We start from the raw sequence: 25,203 nt of genomic DNA, 5'->3' as shown, positions 1-25,203 counted from the left end.
AGATTACTTACCTGATTATCTCGTTTTCCTTAGTGTAGACAGATGGACTCAGAACAAGTGGGTATAGTGTGCTCGTGCTAGCAGTTGGAGACGGATCTGATGTCAGCACGGGTACATATACCCCCACAGGAAGTGAGACAATTCAGTAATCTTCCTTGCAAAAGCTGTTATGGATATATGTGTACTGACGATCAATAAATTTGTGAAACAGGATTCCCCTGACCGATTGATAGTAGCTGGAGACTGCCAGCTTTCCCAACCGGAAGTCGTCGACACCTGGCAAAGGGGACGCTCTTATGTAAGCAAATGACATGACCTACCGTGAATCGGTGAAACTCATGTATACCGGCAGCCGGGCGGGATGCTGAGTCCATCTGTCTACACTAAGGAAAACGAGATTATCAGGTAAGTAACCTCAACATTTCCTAGCGTGTAGCCAGATGGACTCGTCGTCTGTAGAATTTAAGTAAGTAGAATATAGACAGTAGTATTGGAAAACACGCTCAGCGAGAGTGCAGGCTCTCCAAACTGCTTTGGAGACGGAAATTACTGAATTGTCTCACTTCCTGTGCGCCAATAAAGTCTTAGGCACAGACATTGTGTGCGCCGATGGTGAGTTAGGCGCAGAAGACATCTTAGACACACAAGATGTTTTAGGCGTCGGATTTTTAGGTGCCTTTGCTTCCTGCGCGGATGGTTCTGGCACTGTCGGTTCATTCGAATCCAATGGCCTATGCCTTCGTGGCGAGTCCTTACCTCCTAGAATGGAGGAGTAAGGGTCCCATGAAGATTCCCGTTTCTGTATTGGAGGCGTTGTTTTCGACGGGCCAGGTGACGAATGAGCATCCGATGGCTGCGATGAGCTGAACAGTTCTTTTATTCAATATGCCCGTTGTTTCTGTGCTCTCGGTGACATTCGGGCACAGAACTGACAGGCTTGGAGATCGTGATCTGGCCCAAGGCATCGGTAACATCAGTCATGGCCATCCGTGACCGACATTACCTTGCCGCAAGTGCAGGGTTTAAACTCCGATTTTTTAGACATTTTAGTGTGAAACAAAAAAACGTTGAGGAGAAAAACAGCTCTGCGTGCGATCCCATTCGCGGAAAAAACAGACTGAGGAGAATCCATTACTTTCCTGCGCGGGAACACACGCGCAGCCGCAGAGAGCTGAAATCTAATCTCTGCTTGGCATCTCAGAGACATGGTGGAAAGTGGATAACCAATGGGACAGTGCTGTACCGGACAGTCACATAATATCAGAAAAACCATCCATAATATCAGAAAAACCACAAGACATTTATCTCCATACTGATTACACAAATCATTTCCAAGATAAGGGAGAATTAGAAAATTTAGAGGAGATTCTACATACACTACATTAGAAAAGAAAGCAGTAATTTTAACAATTCCCCATTAGTTTACATTATACCTAGGAATTACTCTGTATTACTGTGGCAGAGGGTCCTTTTTGGCCTCCAAGAAATTCCACAGCTGGTCTGGACTAAAAAAAAATAAATGTGTTATTACCAATTTTAAGAACACACTTACAAGGATATCATAAAATAAATGTTGCACCACTATCTATTACTTCTTGTTTCATGCTTAAGAAAGCCTTATGTTGCTCTTGCGTTGTTTTGGCAAAATCATGGTACATCCAGACTTGACCGCCATAGAAAGAAATATTTAAGTACTGAAAGTAGTGCTTCATTACTAAATTTAAATCTTGGGGAGAAAGGAAAGATAACAAGTGTAGCTCTCTCGAGCACCTCCTCTGTAGAACTTTCCAAAAATGCTGTCAAATTGGCTATATCTGTTGCTTTAGTAGGGGTCATCATTGATTCTTTTTTCTTTTCAAATGGAAGAAACATACATTTAGATAACACTGGAATTTTTTCCAAAGGAATTTTTAATGTATCCACAAAATATTTCCGTACTATGGCTAATACAGGTAATCCTAAGACTTTAGGAAAATTAATAAGCCTTAAATTTAAATGTCGGGAGTGGTTTTCCAAAGATTCAATTCTTCTAATAGTATTTAATCGCTCTCGAATCATCGAGGCATTAACTATCTGTAAATTTTTAATATAACTTCCCATCATTTGCATAGTAGAGGAATGTTCCGACAATATCTTTTGATGATCACTAGCTACTGCATCTAACTTAGCTGAAACTCTCTCCAGTCACTGGGATTGTTCCTTGAAGACCTGTAAGAGACCTGTGGTCAGATCCCAGAGTGAGTCTAATATCACCACCGCTGTGTCTGGTGATAACAGTAGGAAGATCTGGTATAGCTTGAATTTCAGATGGTTCAACTTAAAGGGGAAGTTCCCTTTTTCAAAGGGAGACTGATGGATAACTCCCCCTACAGCTCCTTTACTCACTGGGATTGATACATGTGAGGGGTTTTCCTCAGATCCTCCAGCCTGGATTGTTCCTATGCTTCCCTCCTCCAGGGGACTGACAGGAACGTCTAATTTCCCCCAAGCATCAGTACCACTTCCAGGCACATTCAACAGTGGTGCCCTAGGATCTGGTGGAGTAAGAGAAACTTCCTCAGGTGAAAACAGCACTCCACCCTTGCTTGTTCCGCCAGCGAGGCTTACCCGCAATGGATCGGGGTAGATACAGCAGTCAGTGATAACCCGTTGGTCTAATGGAAATGAGGACTCTGAAGGAAAAATCCTCACTTTACCTTTCCTTTTATGAGGCATATTTATTAAAAAGGAAAAAGAGAATCAGAGGAAAAAGAGAATCAGAGGAAATCCAGGATAGATAGGCCAATCTAGACTCTGCTGTAGACTAAATCCACTTTATACAATTCTCCCTTAGGGGACACGGGGTGTTGCAAGGATGAGGTGGTCCTCTTGAAAAAAATCACAATATGTTTCTTACAAAGCCGTGCGCTCTTTGGCGCATGCGGCTGCGTCCGCTGCATGGCTGATTTTAAGGAGTCCTTCCGGTGTCAACCGGGCGTGACATTAGGACGCCTCCGACTGCTGGTACCAGGGCCCTCAATGGAGTCAGATGGCAACAAAGCTCGCAATTAGCGCAAGGCCAATGTCTCCCGCAAGTCAGGTCCTCCTCACCTCCTCCGAACACCTCAGTCCCGATCTGCGCACCGTTGCGGGCCTGATTTTAAGGGCTCTTCCCAGCGTCAACTGGAAGTGATGTCAGGACGCCTCCAATTGCTGGTACCAGGGCCCTCAATGGAGTCAGATAGCAAAGCAGTTCCCAATTAGCGTGGAGCCGATGTCTCCCGCAAGTAAGGTCCTCCTCACCTCCTCTGAACACCTCAGTCCCCAGGTATTAGTCTTCTGACTAATGGAGGAAGTAAGGGCAACCTGACTCCTCCTGCAAATCTTGGTTGGCTAGAGAATTGTTGTGTAGGCAATTCTCTTAGGTCCCATGAGGGAGATGCGGAATTTCTGGATGACAAAGATCTTGAAATCTTTTTATCCTGTATGCTCAAGGATGATCTTGGTACATCACGGCGTGAAATATGTGTTGAGTGCACTAGTGCATGATTAGAAGACATCCCTGCATTGGAAAAGATGAGATGTGCTGCGTGTGTCGAAATGACTTGTATTGGTGCATTGTGCATCAGTGGTGGGTGTGCTGAAATAGCTTGAGCCATCCAGCCATGCATTGGATGCGTTGATGCACTGTGTGCTGAGTGTGTTGTTAGCTTCAAGTGTGTCGATGCACTGTGCTTTGATACAGTGAAGGTAGGAATCAATGCATCAGACTTATAGCGCTTCATGCCGGTACTGGTGGCTAGCATTGGTGGCACTGAAGAGTGACAGTCCAATGACGCCAGTATCGATGCACCTCGTGAAGACTGTTTATATTTCTTCAATGCAGAAGGGACTGGTTTAAAGGAGTGATGCTGCTTATGCTTTTATTGCACTCGAGCAGCTGAACTGCATCCTGTGACTTCAGCCTATGCAGGCAGAGGAGTTTTTAAATGGTTTGAGCTCAAATTATTTCCCAAGGAGGCACATGCTGCTGCACTGCAGTAGGAAGTTCTACTACTGTTCCTAAGAGATTTACGCAACTCTTCCATTCTCAGGTACAAACTTAGATTGGGAGCCCTCTGTGGACAGAGAAATAACTACAGCATTTGAATGTAATCTGCTTTGAAGGGCTGAAAAGTGGAATGTAAAAATCCGATAGATAGATAGATAAATAGCCCCTTTGAGCTTGGGGATCTCTCCACAGGCTTCACAGTTTTTCTGGTTGTTGTCTGGTCCCAGATAGTAGTAGCATGACTCGTGGCCGTTAGTGAAGGATATGATTTTCCCACACAGGCAGCTCTTAAATCCACTCAACGCTGTAGATTTTTTCTTCTGGCCTGGCATTTTCTTGTGAGGGAACACACACTTTTCCATTTTTTTTTTTGGTAGCACTTAAAAATGCTGTTTGTGTGGCTGCAAAAGCAGTGAGGAAAGGCAGAAAGTTTTCTGAAGGAAATAAATTTGAAGGAAAAAATAGAGGAGAGATGAAGTACATTTCCGTGCTTTAGGTCAGACAAAAAATGACTGAGGAGGCTCACAAGACAATGTCCACGTGGGAACTCCCACACATGTTCAAGTACAGCTCAAAGCTCTACAGTTTGGAGAGACATGTCTGTTTGGTGCCGCCAGATAATGTGACCCACATGTAATGGCTAATTCAGCTTGCTTATCGATAGAAAATGTCAATTATTTAAACAAATGTGTTTTATGTGTATTAGAAGATGTTCTTTTAATACAATATCAAAACAAAAATATGCCAGATGCATAAAAATATTTCAGTAATTCTTTAAAGCAACTGCAAGAAATACTTGCATTTTGACCATTTCTCTTTTCAAGTAAGTCATTTTATTGTAGAAAAAGGTTTAGTTCATTGATCTGAAATGTTGGTCAGCATGTTCCAATGAAACATATTCTACATTCAAAGAGGGTAAAATCAGGTCAAAGAACCAAAATCACCATTTTAACTCAAAAGAAGCTGAAGCTCCTAACTAGGAGCAGTAAAGTGGGAGCTATATATAAACATATATACATAAATAAATAAATGGTAGGCAGGCAATCTGACATAATAGCTTGGTCTGGTCTACTTGTTCCTTATATAGCACATAGATGGTGGAATGCAAGTTCTATTTTTATATCCTACAGATCAACAATACTACAGACATGCCTATTTTTATGGCTGTTTGCAAGGTTAATTGTTGTTTAACTAAAGACCCTGAAAGACAAAGCCTGCAACTACACAGCAAGTACTAGGTAAAGAATGGGCAGAAAGGAATAAAGCAACAATGCTATCATAGATGGATGTCAGGAAATTATGGCTTATCACAGCCATGTGTTAAAAGTTATATTTAGAATTATATTTATTGATGAAGTCATCAGAGAACCACTCAGGGATCTAGGAAAGGGAACAGAAACAAACAAACTAACAATTACTATCTGACATATACCAAAATGAATGATATACCAAGTCCCTTTGGTAATTTCAAACATACAAAACTGGGGCAAAATGACTAGAATGTCAGAACAGTGAGGAGGGGAGGATACTATAGAGCAGTGGTTCTCAACCTTTCTAATGCCGTGACCCCGCAATACAGTTCCTCATGTTGCGGTGACCCCTCGCCCCGCCCTCGCCCCGTGAGGGTGGGGTGAGGGCGGGGCTTTGGTCATATGGGGGCGGGATTATGGATGGGGTTGGATTTTAGTGCACACTTATCATTTAATTATGACATTTATAATGTGAATGTAACTCAACTCACCATAGGTTCTCACATGCATGGCACACTGACCCATGATCGTCACGGGGCTAGATGTAAAAGTACAGTTTGTATCCACAGGAACCCCCCTGACCCACAATAATGGATGTAAAGCAGAATTATGACATTCCCCATACAACTCACCCTACAAAAAAGATATTCTGGTTCTAGTGACATCTCAGTAACAGCAACTCAAACTCCTTCTATTTCCAGGCTCAATAGCCCTACTTATGAAAAGACAGCAGTTTACCACCAATGCATGTCCTCTGAGAAAACACAACAAATAAGACCGATACAAACGCTTACATGCTAGCAAAATATCTCATCTCGGTAACAGACACAGAACCGACCTAACATACTCCCAGGATCTGTAGTAATGCACATAAACTAATCCGCACACAGTTACACCTGTATTATGGAATACACTCAAACAGGAGCAACCCTATCTATGAAAAGGCAACACTACAAATATTAAATCAGGTCCTAAAAACCAATACACCTCTTATTAGGAAAACAGAACTAGCAAGCAGCTATAGATCCCCACACAGAAATAATTGTAAAACTATACTAATAAGCAGAATAAATGTTTCAAAACAGCTATGAACATCCAACAAAAAACAAAAAAGCAGACATCACACAATTAAAATGGCAGTCAAGAAAAATAAACTTAAAAAGCCACCTTTACTTACCCCCTCCAGCAGCTCTCCTACTCCCCTTCCCTGCAGGCCGTGGCACTCACCAGAAGCAGCAGTAGAAGCTAAGCTCTATACTTATGGTCCTCTTCCTTAGTGCCCATGTCTCTCACACACACACACCATACCAGTCATGCCCCCATGACCAGTTTCTGTCTCTCACACACCAATCATCTCCCAAACAGTCTTTGGCACACACACACCAGTCACCTTCCTGAACAGTTTCTCTCATGCCATACACACACACACACACACAGGCTTCCCACTCCCGTGTTCTACTTACATATATGGGCTTCTCACTCTCATAATCACTTTCTCTGTCTCTCTCTCTCTCACACACACACTCACTCACTCACCAGTCTCTCACTCCCATGCTTGTTCTCTCCACATGCACAGGCTTCTCATTCCCATAATCACTTTCTCTCTGTTACACACACACCAGTCTCTCTCATTTCCATGCTCACTCTCCACGTGCACAGGCTTCTCATTCCCTGAATCACATTCTCTCATATTCACACACACACACACACCAGTCTTTTTCTCTCACACGCACCATCACCTTACCAAGCAGTCTCTTTCTCTCATGCATGCACACTCACCCAGGTTTCTCACTCCCATGCTTTCTTTCACCCCAACACCAGGCTTCTTACGCCCATGCTTTCTCACATACCCAGACTTCTCACTTCCATGCTTTTTCTCTCTCTCACACACACACACACACATCAGTCACCTCCCTGACTAATGTCTCACACTCTCACATACACATCAGTCATCTCCCTGAGCAATCACTTTCATTGTCTCTCACATACACACACACATCAGCTCTCTGACCAGTCAATCACACACTGGCTGGCTGCTTCTCTCTCTTTCTCTCACTCATTTCCTCTTCTCCCCCGAGCACAAATGGGAGCTGCAGCAGCCTCCGCTGGCCAAGAAAGAAGAATCCCATCGGCCGCGGGAGGCTCATGCTGCTGTCTCCTTTCTCCATTACCGGCTGCTTCTATTGCTCGAGGACCGATGCTGCAGCCGCTGCTGCTACTACTTTTTCGCGCGGCTCTCTCTCCTTCCCGCACACCGCGATTCACTTCCTGTTCCGGGTCACGGGAGGGGGGGGGGGGGGGCAGGCGCAGGAAGAAGAAAAGGCCCAGCCATGGGTGCACAGCTTCTTCTAGCGCCGCTGCCGTTCCCGCTGGGCTTGAACGTGCTGACAGCCCGGCGGCAACGGCAGCGGGAGAGACCGGGAGCGCGCGACACACCTGCCGGTGCTTGGCGGCGCCGCGGACCGGCAAAAAACTCCCACGGCCCGGTCCCGGTCCGCGGACCGGTGGTTGGGGACCCCTGCTTTAGGCGACCCCTGTGTTTTGGGCGTTCGACCCCCGCCGGGGTCGCGACCCACAGGTTGAGAACCGCTGCTATAGAGCTTGCTCCCAGATAAACAGGAGAAACATCTGCTCTCTTGAGGAACAGACGAAAAAACCAGTAAGCCCTACAAGAAAAATTGTTGACTCTTCTGAATTCTTATCCCAAGAGATAACTATCATGGCCAGTGTTAAATCATGGAAAACTTTTATGATGTCCTACAGTGTCAAAAGGTCCAAACAATACCCTGTATCACAGAAAATGGTAAGGAAACTGAAATCTCCATTACCATGATAATAAAGAGACTAATTCATGAAGAAGGTAATTTTCAAAGCCATTTCCACAGGTAAAACAGTACTTCACCCACAGAAATGGGCTTTTAGAAAATTGCCCACACTATGTGCAGATAAATTGACATATGTAGTGTGCCATCACACGCGCAAGTTTATCCGCATTGAGAAGAGGTGTTCCCAGGGGCAAGGGCAGGAAGGGATTTGTATTTACATGCAAACTTTAGAAATTCCAAAACTATGCACATATTGTCCCTCAAAAAAACTACCTGTTGGTAAAAGGAAACTGCACCCATGCAGACAGTTACAAAATTACTCCCAAATATACTGACGGCAAAGAATAATGGTTCAACCAAAAAAACTAAAACTAGAGTGGCTTCCCGTACGAAACAATTCTGTCTGTTTCAAAACAGTGGATGAAACTGGAGGAAAAGACTTGCTTATTGGAAAATACCATGACTCAACTACAATCCAAAATTTAAATTGTTGAACTGAGAAGAGACATAAGAACATAAATGCCAAGCTGGACCAGATCAAGGTCCAGCGAGTCCAGTATCCTGTCTAGAAATGGAAGGCCCCAGCGATCCATTATCAGCTGGAATGTCTCGTCTGACAATACCCATTCTCCTGGGTCCAAACTCTCCCTACTGAGAGAGTCAGCTCTCACATTGTCATTTCCTGCAATGTGTGAGGCTGAAATCTCCTGAAGTTCCGCTCATTCCATAAGTTGGTCTATCTCTTGCGATACTTGCTGGCTCTTGGTTCCACCCTGCCAACTGATGTAAGCCACCGTTGTTGCATTGTCAGACATTATTCAGACCGCTTGACCCTGCAGCTGAAATGCAAGCACACCTACCGAACCACCCAGGCTTCGAGCCAATTGATGTTTCAGAGAGACTCCTCTGTATTCCAGCACCCTTGTGCTGTTAGTTCCTGACAGTTAGCTCTCTATCCTTGGAGGCTCGCATCTGTCGTTAATACCAACCAGTCCAGCGACGTTGGGGAGACTCCCTTTCTCAAATGATCCACCTGCAAACACCACTGGAGGTGAGAGCAGACTTCAATCGGCAGGTGGAGTCAAATCGAATAGTCAATAGACTGCTGGTTCCATCGAGACAGCAGGGAATGCTAATGTGGACGCATACGCGCTCTCGCCTTTGGTACTACTTCCAGGGTTGCTGCCATCAATCCAAGCACCTGCAGATAGGACCACACTGCCAGGCATATAGTGTTCACCTACGCCATCAAGCACAGAATATGAGCTTCCAGAAGAAAAACTTTGTCCTTCTTCGTGTTCAACCGCACACCCAGATACTCCAACGACTGAGATGGCTAGGTTCACCACCCAACCAAGCTCCTGCAACAAGGAGATCACCTTGCAGGTCACCAGATGGCTCTCTTCCAGAGACTTGGTCCAAATCAACCAGTCATCTAAATACAGGTGTACAAGGATCCCTTCCTTTCTCAGTTCTGATGCCACTACCACCATAACCTTGGAAAAGATTCTGGGAGCAGTGGCTAGACCAAAAGACAGCGCCCAAAACTGATAATGGAACCCCAGCACAGCAAAACTCAGAAAGCGATGGTGCTCCAATCGGATAGGAACATGGAGGTACACCTCGGACAGATCCAAGGAGGTCAGAAATTCCCATGACTGTGCGGCCATTAACACTGAGTGCAATGTTTCCATGCAAAAGTGAGTCACCCACAAATGATGGTTAACTCCTTTTGAGATCATGGATGGGACGAAAGGAGAAGTCCTTCTTGGGCACACAAAATTAATGGAACATCGACCCATATTTTCTTGAGACGTGGGTACTGGAACCACAGCCCTCAACTTGAAGAGCCTTGACAATGTAGACTCCACTGCCTGTTTCTTCTGTGGGAAATAGCAAGGAGATACCAGGAACACATCCCGAGGAATACTGCGAAACTCCAGAACATATCCTTCTCATATTACCTCCAGGACCCATTGATCCAATGTAATCTCAACCCACCTCTGATAAAAGAGAGAGAGAGGCATCTCCCTATCTCCTGTTCCTGGGGGTGGGTAAGCAAACTTCCATTGGGATGCTCAGAAGATTCCACTACCCAAGCTCACGCCTCACTTGGGCTGTCTAGAACAAAAGGACAGAGACCTGCCATAAGGCAGTCCTCTGAAAAGTTGCCCCTCTTTAGGGACGAAAATGCCTGGAACCCCTGAGATGACACCTCATTCCAAAGGGGGCATGGAGATTGCTTCATATCCTCTAGCAATCGAAGAACTGGAGATTCACCCCACATACTGGCTAGCGTCTCCAACTCGCTCCCAAACAAGAGTGAGCTTTTAAAAGGCAATTTCATAAGATTAGCATTGGAGATTGCATCAGCCGCCCAATTTCTCAGTCATAACTAATGCTTGGATGCTATTACTGAAGCCACTCCTCTGGCTGAGGTGAGGACCAAATCACAGCCCGCACCTGCTAAAAAAGCAGTGGCGGGTTCCATAACTGTCCTGGAATTCACATAAGATTCATCAATCTCCTGAGAGAGAAGCAAAGAAAAACAGGCCACCAGGGAACAACAGGAAGCTACCTGCAATGTCATTGCCACTGCTTCAAATACTTGCTTAAAGATGGCCTCAATCCTTCTATCAGGCACATCTGCTCCTCTGTCCCTGGGGATAGTCGTCCATTTAGAGACAGCACAGACAAGCACATCCACTTTCAGAAAATGCAGACGCTCTCTAACCACTGGATCCAGGGGATACAGGCCCTCCAAGGTCTGACCCCCTTTAAAATTTGCCTCCGGGGCATCCTACTCAAGATCAATCAATTCTTGAATGGGCTCCATAACCGGGAAAAAACAAGAGGCTTTACACAAAGAAACCAAAATGGGATTTCTTTTTGACTGACACATGGAATCTGCCCCAGGGACTCCCAGCATCTTCAATGTCTTGGAAATCAGCGCCGGTAATTCGTTTCTATGAAAGAAAAATAACCCATGCTATAATTACACAATGTTGGGTTCCATATTAGGTGCTACAACCCAAGAAAGAGATCTAGGTGTCATAATGGATAACACATTGAAATCGTTGGTTCAGTGTGTGCTGCGGCAGTCAAAAAAGCAAACAGAATGTTGGGAATTATTAGAAAGGGAATGGTGAATAAAACGGAAAATGTCATAATGCCTCTGTATCGCTCCATGGTGAGACCGCACCTTGAATACTGTGTACAATTCTGGTCGCCGCATCTCAAAAAAGATATGATTGCGATGGAGAAGGTACAGAGAAGGGCTACCAAAATGATAAGGGGAATGGAACAGCTCCCCTATGAGGAAAGATTAAAGAGGTTAGGACTTTTCAGCTTGGAGAGAGACGACTGAGGGGGGATATGACAGAGGTGTTTAAAATCATGAGAGGTCTAGAACGGGTAGATGTGAATCGGTTATTTACTCTTTCGGATAGTAGAAAGACTAGGGGGCACTCCATGAAGTTAGCATGAGGCACATTTAAAACTAATCGGAGAAAGTTCTTTTTTACTCAACGCACAATTAAACTCTGGAATTTGTTGCCAGAGGATGTGGTTAGTGCAGTTAGTATAGCTGTGTTTAAAAAAGGATTGGATAAGTTCTTGGAGGAGAAGTCCAATAGCCACTGCCATTAGCAATTGTAACATGGAATAGACTTAGTTTTTGGGTACTTGCCAGGTTCTTTTGGCCTGGATTGGCCACTGTTGGAAATAGGATGAGGGCTTGGTCTGACCCAGTATGGCATGTTCTTATGTTCTTAACTGCAACATAGTTCTATAAGGTTGCAGCCCGGTGGGATTTCCCCATCCTCCAGGGTGTCAGGATCTGCCTCATCATCAGTGCCATCTGGATACCTTCGGTGCTTAAACACCATACTGGAAGAGGGGGAGGCCACCGCCTGAGGATTTGAACTGACAGACTTGGACTCTGAAGGAAGGATTGCAATCCTTGAAAAACTCTACCTAAGAAAAGGCAGAGGATGCATGCCAAGAGCAGGTGGCATTTGCGCGGTGCCCACTGAGCTGCTGTCCCCTGATTTATTTATTTATTTTAATATACCGACATTCATCTCAATTGAGATATCAGGTACTGTAGGTATTTCTCTATCCCCAGAGGGCTTACAATCTAAGTTTTGGTACCTGAGGCAATGTAGGGTAAAGTGACTTGCCCAAGGTCACAAGGAGTGACAGCGGGACTTGAACCTTGGTCGCCTGGTTCATAGCCCACTGCTGTAACCACTAGGCTATTCCTCCTCCCTCCTGATGAGAAACCAGTCAAGGGAGTTCCAAGATCAGGCATCCCTCCTGACATATTCTTAACCAGGCCATCATCAGGCTGGAAAGACTCAGGCATAGTAAAATCAGATGACGATAATTCTCCCTGAGCCTCTAAGCAGCACTGGCATAAGTTAGAGGGCACTCCAGGCTGAGATGCCCTAATATGACAGGCCAAAACATCCATGCAATTCCTCTGATGTATTAATTAACTACATAATCAACTCAGAGGCACTCGGCAAATTATTATGCCCACACTTCTTTTATTATCCAACTTTCAAACATCATTTTCATTATAACAATTATTATTAGACCACACTGCACACTGTGCCATTAATCCATCAGTACACTTAACAGGCGACTGAAGATGTGCGTCCAGCCTAAGCCCTGCTGAAACAAAATGTATGTGCACAAATTTTATGCGCACAAAATGTAAGTGTTCCAAGTTTGTGCGTAAGAGTGAGCATACAGGATGCGCGCACAATTCGGACGTACTTGCGCGCACCGGCAGTCCACGGAAGAGGGAAAACACGTTGGGATGGTGAGCCGAGCACGGAGACCAGAAGTCCTAAACTAACCCCTACACTCTATCTCTTACTGTTTATTTATTTTCCCCCAAAAAGTGCCTAAGCTCAGCCTTCCCGGCTGAGTACAGAGATGGCCTCCGGCTGCGGCAGTAGGGGGCATATACTGTCACTGCTGTGCTCAGCTTCCTACACCTGCTGCCTTTCAGCTGCTTAATCAGCTAAGTCCAAGCTGGCCTATAACCAGCTACCAGACCAAGGCACTAATCTGAAGAATCACAAAAATCACCTCAGGAATTCTCAACTGGGAGAGAGACCATTAGGTATCACCGAAGGAGAGCAGGACAGTCCAAATCTCCAATTAATTGTCCTCTAAATTTGAAGCAATCCCCAATAGGGAAATGCACGTCCACTATCTGCTGGAGACAGACAATACTGGCAGACTGATGTCACTGCAGGAGTATATATACTGTGACATCAGTTTGCTCCATCTCCATCTGCTGCTAGAGGTGCATAACCTACTGGTTCTGTATTCATCTGTCTAGATGCTAAGAAATTCTTTTTTTTTTTTTCTGTAGCACTGAAAAGTGCTATTGTATGGCTCCAGAAGCGGCGAAGCAAGGCAGAAACAAGCTTTTACCAAAAAGGAGTTGTTTGAAGAAAAAAATAGAGACACAAAATACACGTCCATGCTTCAGCTCGGACAAAAATGACAAAGGAAGTTTACAAAGCAATGTCCACTAAAAGCTCTACAAATTTGGAGAGACAAGTCTGTTTGGTGCTGCCGGATGATGTCACCCACATGTAATGGCTAATATTCAGTCTGCTTATCGATGGAAAATTAGGCATAAATTTAATCTCAACAAACAAATGGTTAATGGAGAAATTACTTACCTGATAATTTCATTTCCTTAGTGTAGACAGATGGACTCAGGACCAATGGGTATTCTGCTCTTCTGCTAGCAGATGGGAGATGGAGTCAGATTTCAAGCTGATTTCATCCTGGGTACATATACCCAGGCACTGAACTCATTTCCTCAGTATCCTCTTCGAAAAGCCAATGTGGATATATCTTTGCTTAACTAACTTGCTTAAACTTGATTAAAAACTTGACTGGTTCAACTGATTTCCAAACTGGAGACTGCCAGTGCCCTCAACCGATTAACGCTGATACCGGACAACTGTGGGTATCTTGAACTAGGGGTAGGCTGTGGCTTACTCGTATTTGCTTAGTCTCGAGACACTAAGGAAAACGAAATTATCAGGTAAGTAATTTCTCCCATTTCCTAGTGTGTAGCCAGATAAACTCAGGACCAATAGGATGTACAAAAGCTACTCCCAGACGGGGCGGGAGGCTGCCAGTGGCCCACTAAGTACTGCCTTTGCGAAGGCTGTGTCCTTCCGGCCTGAACATCCAGGCGGTAGAACCTGGAAAAGGTGTGTATGAACATAAGAACATAAGAAGTTGCCATGCTGGGTCAGACCAAGGGTCCATAAAGCCCAGCATCCTGTTTCCAACAGAGGCCAAACCAGGCCACAAGAACCTGGCAATTACCCAAACACTAAGAAGATCCCATGCCACTGATGCAATTAATAGCAGTGGCTATTCCCTAAGTAAATTGGATTAATAGCCGTTAATGAACTTCTCCTCCAAGAATTTATCCAAACCTTTTTTGAACCCAGCTGCACTAACCACATCCTCCGGCAACAAATTCCAGAGCCTTATTGTGCATTTTGTGAAAAAGAATTTTCTCCGATTAGTCTTAAATGTGCTACTTGCTAACTTCATGGAATGCTCCCTAGTCCTTCTATTTGAAAATGTAAATAACCGATTCACATCTACCCGTTCAAGACCTCTCATGATCTTAAAGACCTCTATCATATCCCCTCTCAGCCGTCTCTTCTCCAAGCTGAACAGCCCTAACCTCTTCAGCCTTTCCTCATAGGGGAGCTGTTCCATCCCCTTTATCATTTTGGTTGCCCTTCTCTGTACCTTCTCCATCGCAACTATATCTTTTCTTGAGATGCGGCGACCAGAATTGTACACAGAATACCAGGGGCGGTCTCACCATGGACGATAAAGAGGCATTATGACATTTTCCATTTTATTAACCATTCCCTTCCAAATAAATCCTAACATTCTGTTTGCTTTTTTGACTGCTGCAGCACACTGAGCTGATGATTTTAAAGTATTATCCACTATGATGCCTAGATCTTTTTTCCTGGGTTTTAGCTCCTAATATGGAACCTAACATCGTGTAACTACAGCAAGGGTTATTTTTCCCTATATGCAACACCTTGTACTTGTCCACATTAATATTCATCTGCCATTTGGATGCCCAATCTTCCAGTCTTGCAAGGTCCTCCTGAAATGTATCACAAGCCGCTTGTGATTTAACTATTCTGAATAATTTAGTATCATCCGCAAATTTGATAACCTCACTCATCGTATTCCTTTCCAGATCATTTATATATATATATATATATTGAAAAGCACCGGTCCAAGTATAGATCCCTGAGGCACTCCACTGTTTACCCTTTTCCACTGAGAAAATTGACCATTTAGTCCTACTCTCTGTTTCCTGTCTTTTAACCAGTTTGTAATCCACGAAAGGACATCGCCTCCTATCCCATGACTTTTTAGTTTTCTTCGAAGTCTCTCATGAGGGACTTTGTCAAACTCCTTCTGAAAATCCAAATACACTACATCTACCGGTTCACCTTTATCCACATGTTTATTAATCCCTTCAAAAAAATTAAGCAGATTTGTTAGGCAAGACATCCCTTGGGTAAATCCATGTTGACTGTGTTCCATTAAACCATGTCTTTCTATATGCTCTATGATTTTGATCTTGAGAATAGTTTTCACTATTTTTCCCGGCACTGAAGTCAGGCTCACTGGTCTATAGTTACCCGGATCGCCCCTGGAGCTTTTTTTTAAATATTGGGGTTACATTGGCCACCCCCCAGTCTTCAGGTACAATGGATGATTTTAATGATAGGTTACAAATTTTAACTAACAGATCAGAAATTTCATTTTTGAGTTCCTTCAGTACCCTAGGATGGAGGACCACGTCGCCGCCCAACAGATCTCGGCTGGCGACAGCAGCCTGGTTTCCGCCCAGGAGGTTGCCTGGGCTCTCGTAGAGTGAGCCTTAACCTGTAGGGGTAAGGGTTTGCCTGCCTCTATGTAGGCCGCCTTGATTACATCTTTGATCCAGCAGGCTAGTCGCCCGTGAGTCCGCTTTCCCTTGTTTCTTCCCACTGTGAAGAACGAACAGGTGGTCCGTTTTGCGCACAGATTCTGATCTTTCCAGGTATCGGACTAGGAGTCTGCAGACGTTTAGATGGCGAAGAAGGCATCAGTCTTCCGAGTCCTTATGTTCATCTGGAGATGGTAGGGTTCACGTGAAACTGGGAAACCTCTTTCGGTAAGAAGGAGGGGACCGTGTGAAATTGTATGATTCCAGGCGAGAACCTAAGGAATGGTACCTGACAAGATAGTGCCTGTAGTTCGGAGATGCGACAAGCTGAACATATTGCCACCAAGAATGCAGTCTTCAAAGTTAATAGGCATAGTGACAGATCACGTGTAGGTCTGAAGGAAGCTCCAGCTAGGAAGTCTAATACTAGATTGAGATTCCATAGAGGCACCGGCCATTTTAGGGGTGGTCGGAGATGTTTAACCCCTTTCAGGAAGCGAGACACATCTGGATGGGTTGATAGTCTGATGCCTTCCACTTCGGCTCTGAAGCAGGTCAGCGCGGCAACTTGGACCTTGAGGGAGTTGAGTGACAACCCTTTCTTCATTCTGTCCTGTAGGAACTCCAAAATCATGGGGATTTTGGCTGTCCGAGGGAGAATCACCTCACACCAGGCTTCGAACACTCTCCAGATTTGTATGTAAGACAGGGATGTGGAGAACTTCCGTGCTCGGAGCAGGGTGTCAATCACAGCCTTTGAGTACCCACGCTACTTCAGGCCTCTCAAAGGCCAGACCATAAGAGAGAATAGAGACGGATCTTCATGGAGGATCAGGCCCTGCCAGAGAAGGTCCCTGTGTGGAGGTAGGCACAGAGGGTAACCCGCAAGGAGTCTTCGCATGTCTGCGTACCATGGTTGTATTGGCCAGTCCAGGGCCACCAGCAGAACTAGTCCTCTGTGATGCTCTATCTTGCGGATGACTCTGCCCAATAGTGGCCATGGAGAGAAGGCATACAGGTGGTCTTCCTCTGGCCAGGTCTGGACGAGGGTGTTGATTCCTAGGGATTGTGGCTCTCATCTGTGGCTGAAGAACCTGGGGACTTGTGCACGGAGATGGGTGGCCAGTAGATCCATGGCTGGGAGGCCCCAGCGATTTACTATCAGTTGGAAGGCTGTGGTCGACAGAGTCCATTCCCCTGGGTCTAGGCTTTCTCTGCTGAGGTAGTCTGCAGAGACGTCTTTTCCCGCAATGTGGGAGGCCGAGATCCCTCATAGGTTTATCTCCGCCCATGCCATGAGGGGGTCTATTTCCAGAGACACCTGCTGGCTCTTGGTTCCTCCCTGGTGGTTGATGAAAGCAACTGTTGTCACGTTGTCTGACATTACCCTAGCTGACTAGCCACGGAGTCTGTGGCTGAATCGCAGGCCTGCTAGTCTGACTGCTTGTGCTTCCAGGCAGTTTATGTTCCATTCCGCCTCTTTATTATTCCATTGTCCCTGGATCTAAAGCGCTGCGATCCTCTGCCCTTGGCTCTTCTGGAGGAGGGGCGCCAAGATCTTTTATTCCTATTTTCAGGTAGTCCAGGCACTGGAGATTTGCCCCATTTGTTGGCTAACTTCTCCAATTCGTTTCCGAATAAGAGAGATCCTTTAAAAGGCATTCTCGTGAGATTTGCTTTAGATGTCGTGTCTGCAGACCAATTTTGTAGCCATAGTTGTCTTTTGGCTGCCACTACCGAGGCAACACCCCTGGCTGAGGTGCACACTACATCTGAGCTTGTGTCAGTGAGGAAAGACGCTGCAGATTCCATAGACTCTCCAGTATGAGTTCTGGAGGTATCAGTCTCTCTCTTGAGAAGCAAACAGGAATGTGCCACCAGTGCACAGCAGGAAGCAATCTGCAGCGTCATTGCTGTTGCGTCAAAGGCCTGCCTAAGTATGGATTCCAATCGTCTGTCCTGGGTGTCTTTCAGTGCCGTTGCTCCCTCAACATGAATCGTTCGCTTTGAGACGGCAGACCATAGCGTCCACTTTCGGGAAACACAGGCATTCCTTGGCTGCAGGTTCCAGAGGGTATAGGGCTTCCAATGCCCGCACTCCTTTGAAGCTGGTCTCCGGGGCATTCCATTCCAGGTCAATCAGTTCCTGGATGGCTTCCATCATTGAAAAGTAGCATGAGGCCTTACGAAGGGACACCAAGATGGGGTTCTTCTTTGGTTCCGTCATAGGGTCCGTGCCCGGAATACCCAGCGTCTTTAGTGTCTGGGAAACAAGGGCAGGTAATTCGACCTTGTGGACATGCCGGAAGGAGTGGAGAGAATGAGACGGGATTTAAGGAAGCTGGAAGAGTGGTCAAAGATATGGCAGCTGAGATTCAATGCCAGGAAGTGCAGTCATGCATATGGGGTGTGGAAAACAGAAAGAACTGTATTTGATGGGGGGAGGGGGGGTGTGTGAAGGGCTGATGTGCACGGAGCAGGAGAGAGACCTTGGGGTGATAGTGTCTAACAATCTGAAGTCAGCAAAACAATGTGACAGCGAAACAATGTGACAGCTAAAGCCAGAAGAATGCTGGGCTGCATAGAGAGGAATATCTAGTAAGAGAAAGTAAGAGATGATCCTATTCTACAGGGCCTTGGTGATGCCTCACCTGGAGTACTGTGTTCAGTTCTGGAGACTGTATCTCCAACGGGACAGGATGGAGGCGGTCCAGAGAAGGGCAACCAAAAAGGTGGATGGTCTTCATAAAATGACTTATGAGGAGATATTGAAGAACCTAAATATGTATACCCTGGAGGAGAGGAGGAACAGGAGTGATATGATACAGACTTTCAGATACTTGAAAGGATTTAATGATCCATGGTCAATAACAAACCTTTTCCATTGGAAACAAATCAGTAGAACTAGGGGCCATGACTTGAAGCTCCAGGGAGGAAGACTCAGAACCAATGTCAGGAAGTATTTCTTCACGGAGAGGGTGGTGGATGCCTGGAATGCCCTTCTGGAGGAAGTGGTGAAGACTAAAACTGTGAAGGATTTCAAAGGGGCATGGGATAAACACTGTGGATCCATAAAGGCTAGAGGATGGGAATGAAGTGAAGAGCCATGGGGGTGGATTACTGGAGTGGAGGCTACTGCATGGTGATTACTACCCTTACTCAATAAGCCTTCACAAGGTTAATGTAACGCCAACATTGCTCTCTGCTTCTTTGGCAAGTAGAAATGTGGAAAAGAGGATTTGCATTCAGACAATAACCAACAAGGACTGAACTTCACAATCTGGATAAACAAATAAGCATGGGGGTAGCTTGCTTATTATGGCGGTTACCACCCTAAACCAATTAAGCCTGATATATCACACTGAATGCATATACAGCGTTGCTCTCTGCTTCAATGGCAGGGGGAAATGTTGAAAAGAGGATTTGCATTCAGACAACATCCAACAAGGCAATGATCTGTGCAGTCTGGGTAAACAAGCATCGGGGTAACTTGTTTGATGCGGCGGTTACTACCATTAAGCCTTATGCTCACCTTTGATGCAACTCCAACATTACTCTCTGTATCAATGGCAGGGGATGGCAGGAAACTTGAATCAAACAGTTACCAATAAGGGCCCTGAAATTGGTGGTTGGTGAAACAGATACGTATGAGAAAATAAGTGTGGGAGCTTGCTGGGCAGACTGGATGGGCCGATTGGTCTTTTTCTGCCGTCATTTCTATGTTTCTATGGTTCCATCCCTGGAGGGATTTCTCCTTCCTACAGGGAGTCACTCTCATCATCTGTGGTGTCTGGATCTCTGTTAGGGAAGTTCTTGGTTAGGCGAGGCATGTCTCGAGGCATCCGAGCCGGACCAGGAGGATCTAGATCTCCCGGTTAGGGTTGAACCTGGTGCGCAGCTGGGGCTGGTAGCGCCTGAACGAAGGTTTGCAGCCCTTTGAAAAATTCCACCCAGGAGAAGGTCCCTGGGTCCATGTTGATCCCAAGGAGAGGTGGAGTAGGGGCCCCAGAGGAGCCCACATATGAGGCGGGCATGCCGGAGATACATAAGTCCGGGAAGCAATTGTCAGTTGTTTTGGACCCCTCTCCCGAGAGTAGGGTTCCAGGTTTTGGTTCCCCCGGGCTTCTTCGCAGTGCTGGCATAGGCAGGACTCCAATTCAGGCTGCGTGGCTCTTATGTGGCAGGCTGAGCAAAGGGAGTGTCCCTTAGCCTTCCTGGGCGGCGGTGCCATTGTTTCCCACGAGTTTGTGCACGTGGCTGTCCTCAAAAACGTGTCTGTGCGCGTAGTTATGTGCAAGAGGTGCGCTCGGCTGTGCGCACGTCTCAGTTGTGTGCACAGCTATGCGTGCGTCTATATTGGGTGCTCGCAAGTTAGGCGCATCAACTGCCCGGCCTGCCCCGCACGTACCGCCGGTCGAGGAGGGAATATGGCGTCAACGACCCTGCTCGCAAGATGGCACACCCGGAGGGTCTCCATGTGTGTGGACCCTTGCATCGGATCGGGGCCTAGCCCAAGCAGGGCTGCTCAACCCGATCGGTGCCCCTTTAGACCTCGCCGGAAGAAAGCTTTCGGTACGGCAATCCGAGCTCTGGAGACCGGAGACCTGAATTTAAAGATTTCTACCTTACCTGGTCTTGGCGCTTACCAGCCGCATGCCGGGCGGCCTCCAGCTGCATGGGGGAGCAGTGAATACCTTCACTGCCGCGCTCAATTCTGCACCCATTGCCTTTCAGCCACCCTGGGGGCTAAGTCCACACCGGGAACTGGCTACCAGACCAAGGCTCGCCTCTGAGGGATATCGGAAATCACCTCGGGAATTTTCAACTGAAGGAGGGACCCTTAGGTTTCACCTCAGGAGAGTGGGGTTCGATCTTCTTAAAGGTAATTTTCTTTCTTTTTGCTGTAATTGTTAACACTATTCTAGTTTGTGGTATAGTGTTCGCATCTGCTAGGAGACGGAGACATACTGAGGAAGTGAGGTCAGTGCAGGTGTAAATATACCCAGGATGACGTCAGCTTGAAATCTGACTCCGTCTCCTATCTGCTAGCAGAAGAGCACAATACCCATTGGTCCGGAGTCCATCTGGCTACACGCTAGGAAACAGGGCTTTGCTATACAAAACATATTACATCACTAAAGGTTTGCCTACATCTTAACTTTAGAATTTTAAGAAGCCTTAAAATAAAAATGACATACTTCGGTTATGCTGAGACTGATGTGCAGGATAGGCTTTGCTTCTTTCTGGGGAATAGCTTCTGCTACTGACGCTGGAGCCAGATCGACTGTGTGGAGAATCTTTACGGCTGACTGGTGATTCCCGAAAGTAAGGAGAGTCTCTCTTTTGTGGGGATCGATCTCGAATATGTGGTGGATAGAAAGGTTTTCTTCTGAAGCCCTCCCTGCTTTCCCTTTGAAAAAAGTAAAGAAAGTAAAACTATTATATACTTTCATTTAGCAAATATAAATAAACTTCAGTAATTAAAAATAATATAATCCAGTAAAAAAAAAAAAATCTAAATTTGAGTTTATTAAATGAAGTACCCTTAAGAATTTCTCTCTATGGGTACACAAGATTGTTTCTGATGAACAGGAAATAAGAAAATGACATCATTCATCAATCCAGCAAATATGTGTAAAGAGTAAAACCAACAATAGTCTATGCTTCAGATTAGCAGCTATTATAGGCAATATTTTGAATACATCATTTTAACAATTCATATACTGTACCTGAAAGTTTCTTCTTATACTGCACCTAAGTACATCTGCATTCAATTAAAGACAGTTGGTATACATTTTAAAGAATGTTACTGTAAAATGAATACTAATTTCTTCTGTGACTTTGGGAAAAAAATATATTTTAAAAATCAGTCTTCCTCTTGTTATTTCTATCATGGTACTTGTAATCAATTCAGACTGACAGCTGAAAGTGGGTTGCAGATATACCTGCAGGAATGTGACTCCAGAGTGAACTGTAGTGATGTTACTGAAGGAATTTAATGTCTGCAGGAACATGAAAAACACAAGTTTCTTTACCACAGTGCAACATTAAAACTATAAGGGCTACTTTTTAAAATAGGTTCAGTTTCCAAACTTGCTGCCTTCTATGCTAAGGGGTAGATTTTCAAAAAACGCGAATAGGCGTACTTTTGCTGGCGCATCAGGCGCCAGCAAAAGTACGCTGGATTTTAGTAGATACACGCGGAGCCGCGCGTATCCACTAAAATCCTGGATTGGCGCGCGCAAGGCTATGAATTCTGTATAGCCGGCACGCGCCGAGCAGCCTACCCCCGTTCCCTCCAAGGCCGCTCTGAAATCGGAGCGGCCTTGGAGGGAATCCTCTAACGCCCTCCCCTCACCTTCCCCTCCCTTCCTCTACCTAACCCACCCGCCCGGCCCTGTCTACACCCCCCCCCCTTACCTTTCTCCGGGGATTTACGCCTCCCGGAGGGAGACGTAAATCCCCGCGCGCCAGCGGGCCTGTTGCGCGCCGGGACGCGACCTGGGGGTGGGTATGGAGGGCGCGGCCACGCCCCCGGACCGCCCCGGGCCGTAGCCACGCCCCGTACCCGCCCCCAAAACGCTGCCGACACGCCCCCTAAACGCCGCGATGACCGGGCCCGCCCCCCCGACACGCCCCCCTCGGAGAACCCCGGGACTTACGCGAGTCCCGGGGCTCTGCGCGCGCCAGTAGGCCTATGTAAAATAGGCTCACCGGCGAGCAGGGCTCTGAAAATCCGCCCCTAAGTGAGTACAGAGTAATTTTACACTAAAATTATTTTAAATCTCCACAGTAGTTCTCCTGTAATCTAATCTTTCTGGCTACTATGAAACAATATGTGAATAAAGATGTGAATGAAGTGTGGGTGGCTCACGGGAACGATGGCTACTACCTGGTGATAATACCCTTATTCAATAAACATACACACGGTTAATGCGACTCCAACATTGCTCTAAGCTTCAGCGGCAATGAGGAAGTGTGGAAAAAAGGATTTGCATTCACAAAAAAGCGGGGAGTAGCTTGCTTGTTACGGCGGTTACTACCCCAAACCAAATTAGCTGAGACTTCACTTTCAATGCAAAGCCAGCATAGCTCTCTGCTTCAACGGCAGGGGAGAATGAATAAAGGTGGATCTATATTCAGGCAACAATCAACAAGGACTAAATTACATAGTCTGGATAAACAGATAAGCATGGGTGTAGCTTGCTTATTGCGGTGGTTAATACCCCTAACTAATTAAGCTATTACACTTAGATGCAGTTCCAACAATGCTCTCTACATTAATAGTGGGGGTGGAAGGGAAATAGAATAAAAAAGGTTATTAAGAGCCAAGAGAAACCTAAGTATGTGAGAGAAAAAAAAAGTGCGAAAGCTTGCTGGGCAGACTGGATGGGCCGTTTGGTCTTCTTCTGCCGTCATTCCTATGTTTCTATGTTAATAATCTTCTACCAAAAATTACAATTCTTCCCATCAATACAAGTGAAGTCAAAAAGTTGATTATAATTTTAGGTGCTCACACAATGGAAGCATTAATGCATTACTGAATTTGACTGATGCACCGTATTATTATGATTTATCTGTCCACTGTAAACTGCTCTCAGTCTAACTTTTCTTTGAGGCAAGCAGAAGAGAAGTGCAACATACCACAAGTATAAGAATTTTTAGATAAATATTCTAAAAACTCAAGCAAATAGTGCCAGAGATAAGTAAAGAATAACTAACAATGTAAACTAGAAGGTGAACAAAATCCTCACAAGCTTGAGCAGATCTCCATGAAGTAGGTTGCAGGACAGTCTAGATGGCAATGTATTAAGTTGAAGTTTTTATTCTACTACAGGTACTAAATGTGGTTCCTACTGTAATATTACCTGTCTCTGGAAAATATGGGACTGGATATTCCAAGTACATTTAGTGACAGGTAGCAGGATAAGTAAGACTTACCTGGCTATCTGAATAGTTTGATAAGTTATGTGTGGATTGGGGCGGTGCTACTTAGCTGGATAAGTTATCTGGCTAAGTAGTAATATTCAGCCTTAAACGGATACATGATCCGAGTAAGTTACATCCACCTTGCTAAAGTTGCTTTTAATGCTGATTCATCTTTATGTGGACCTCCAAATAAAATAAAAAGAGTTATCTGATTTACTAAATTAATTTGGAACTTTTAAATATTTGATATTTATTTTTTTTCTATACCGACATTCGATTTGACATATCACATCGGTTTACATACGACATGATGTCTAAGGCAAGCCTTATAATGACATGATACAGTTTAACAGACTAAGTACATACAACTTGCTTTACAAAATAGTATTACAAATATAATTTGCTTTACAGAATAACTTTCACAGTGATATGTTCTGATTTAATTTACTATGTACAGTTGCAGAGAAGGGAACTGGCAGGGCCAGGGGAGCGGGTGAGCGGGGTGGCAGAAATTGTTATCTGGAGGGAATGGGTGGCAATGGCAGAATTATTTATCTGGAGGGAATGCTTTCCAGAAGAGCCAGGTTTTGAGGTTCTTTCGGAAGGAGGGTGTAGAGGGGTCAGTTCTGAGAGATGGTGGAAGGTTGTTCCAGAGGTGAGGGCCTGCTACGGATGCAGCGCGTTCCCTTGTGGAGTCTCGATGTAGTTCCTTAATGGGGGGAGTGGTGAGTAAGCCTGTATTGGTTGAGCGGAGATTTCTGGTGGGGTTGCAAGGGGTCAGTGGTCCCTGTAACCAACTAGCTTTGTCATTATGGATTGCTTTGTGTATGAGCATGAGGGTTTTGTATTGAGATCTGAAAGGGACGGGCAGCCAGTGGAGTTGATTGAGTGTGGGTGTAATATGATCTGTTTTTTTGTTATTTGTTAGTGACCATACAGCTGCATTTTGAAGAAGCTGGAGGGGCTTGAGGGTGGCTGCGGGAAGGCCTGTTAGGAGGGCGTTGCAATAGTCTATCTTGGCGAAAAGTAGAGATTGCAGTACCGTCCGGTAGTCCGGGGGGGGGTGTGAAGTAGAGGTTGGCGTTTAAGGATTTGAAGTTTGTAGAAACCTTCTTTTATCAGTCACTTGATATGATATTTGAAGTTCAGTTTCTG

At 45.4% G+C, this 25,203-nt stretch overlaps 1 protein-coding gene across 11 annotated transcripts in view; it reads right to left on the bottom strand.

Annotated features, from left to right (window-relative positions):
• PPHLN1 (periphilin 1) overlaps positions 1 to 25,203 on the bottom strand; it is a 340,184-nt gene that overhangs the window by 140,362 nt on the left and 174,619 nt on the right. For all 11 annotated transcript variants that reach the window (XR_003858726.1, XM_029616785.1, XM_029616780.1 and 8 more), the window contains one exon: positions 21,318 to 21,529. Coding sequence is in view for 10 of the 11 variants with exons in the window: in XM_029616785.1 (XP_029472645.1) it covers positions 21,318 to 21,529 (212 nt within the window). In the remaining variant the exon portion in view is untranslated. The remainder of the gene's footprint in view (positions 1 to 21,317; positions 21,530 to 25,203) is intronic.

Source organism: Rhinatrema bivittatum, chromosome 9 (assembly GCF_901001135.1).
Source record: "Rhinatrema bivittatum chromosome 9, aRhiBiv1.1, whole genome shotgun sequence".
NCBI classification, from domain to species: domain Eukaryota; kingdom Metazoa; phylum Chordata; class Amphibia; order Gymnophiona; family Rhinatrematidae; genus Rhinatrema; species Rhinatrema bivittatum.
Note: the sequence above shows the minus strand (reverse complement) of the source record. Positions and strands in the feature narration are given on the sequence as shown.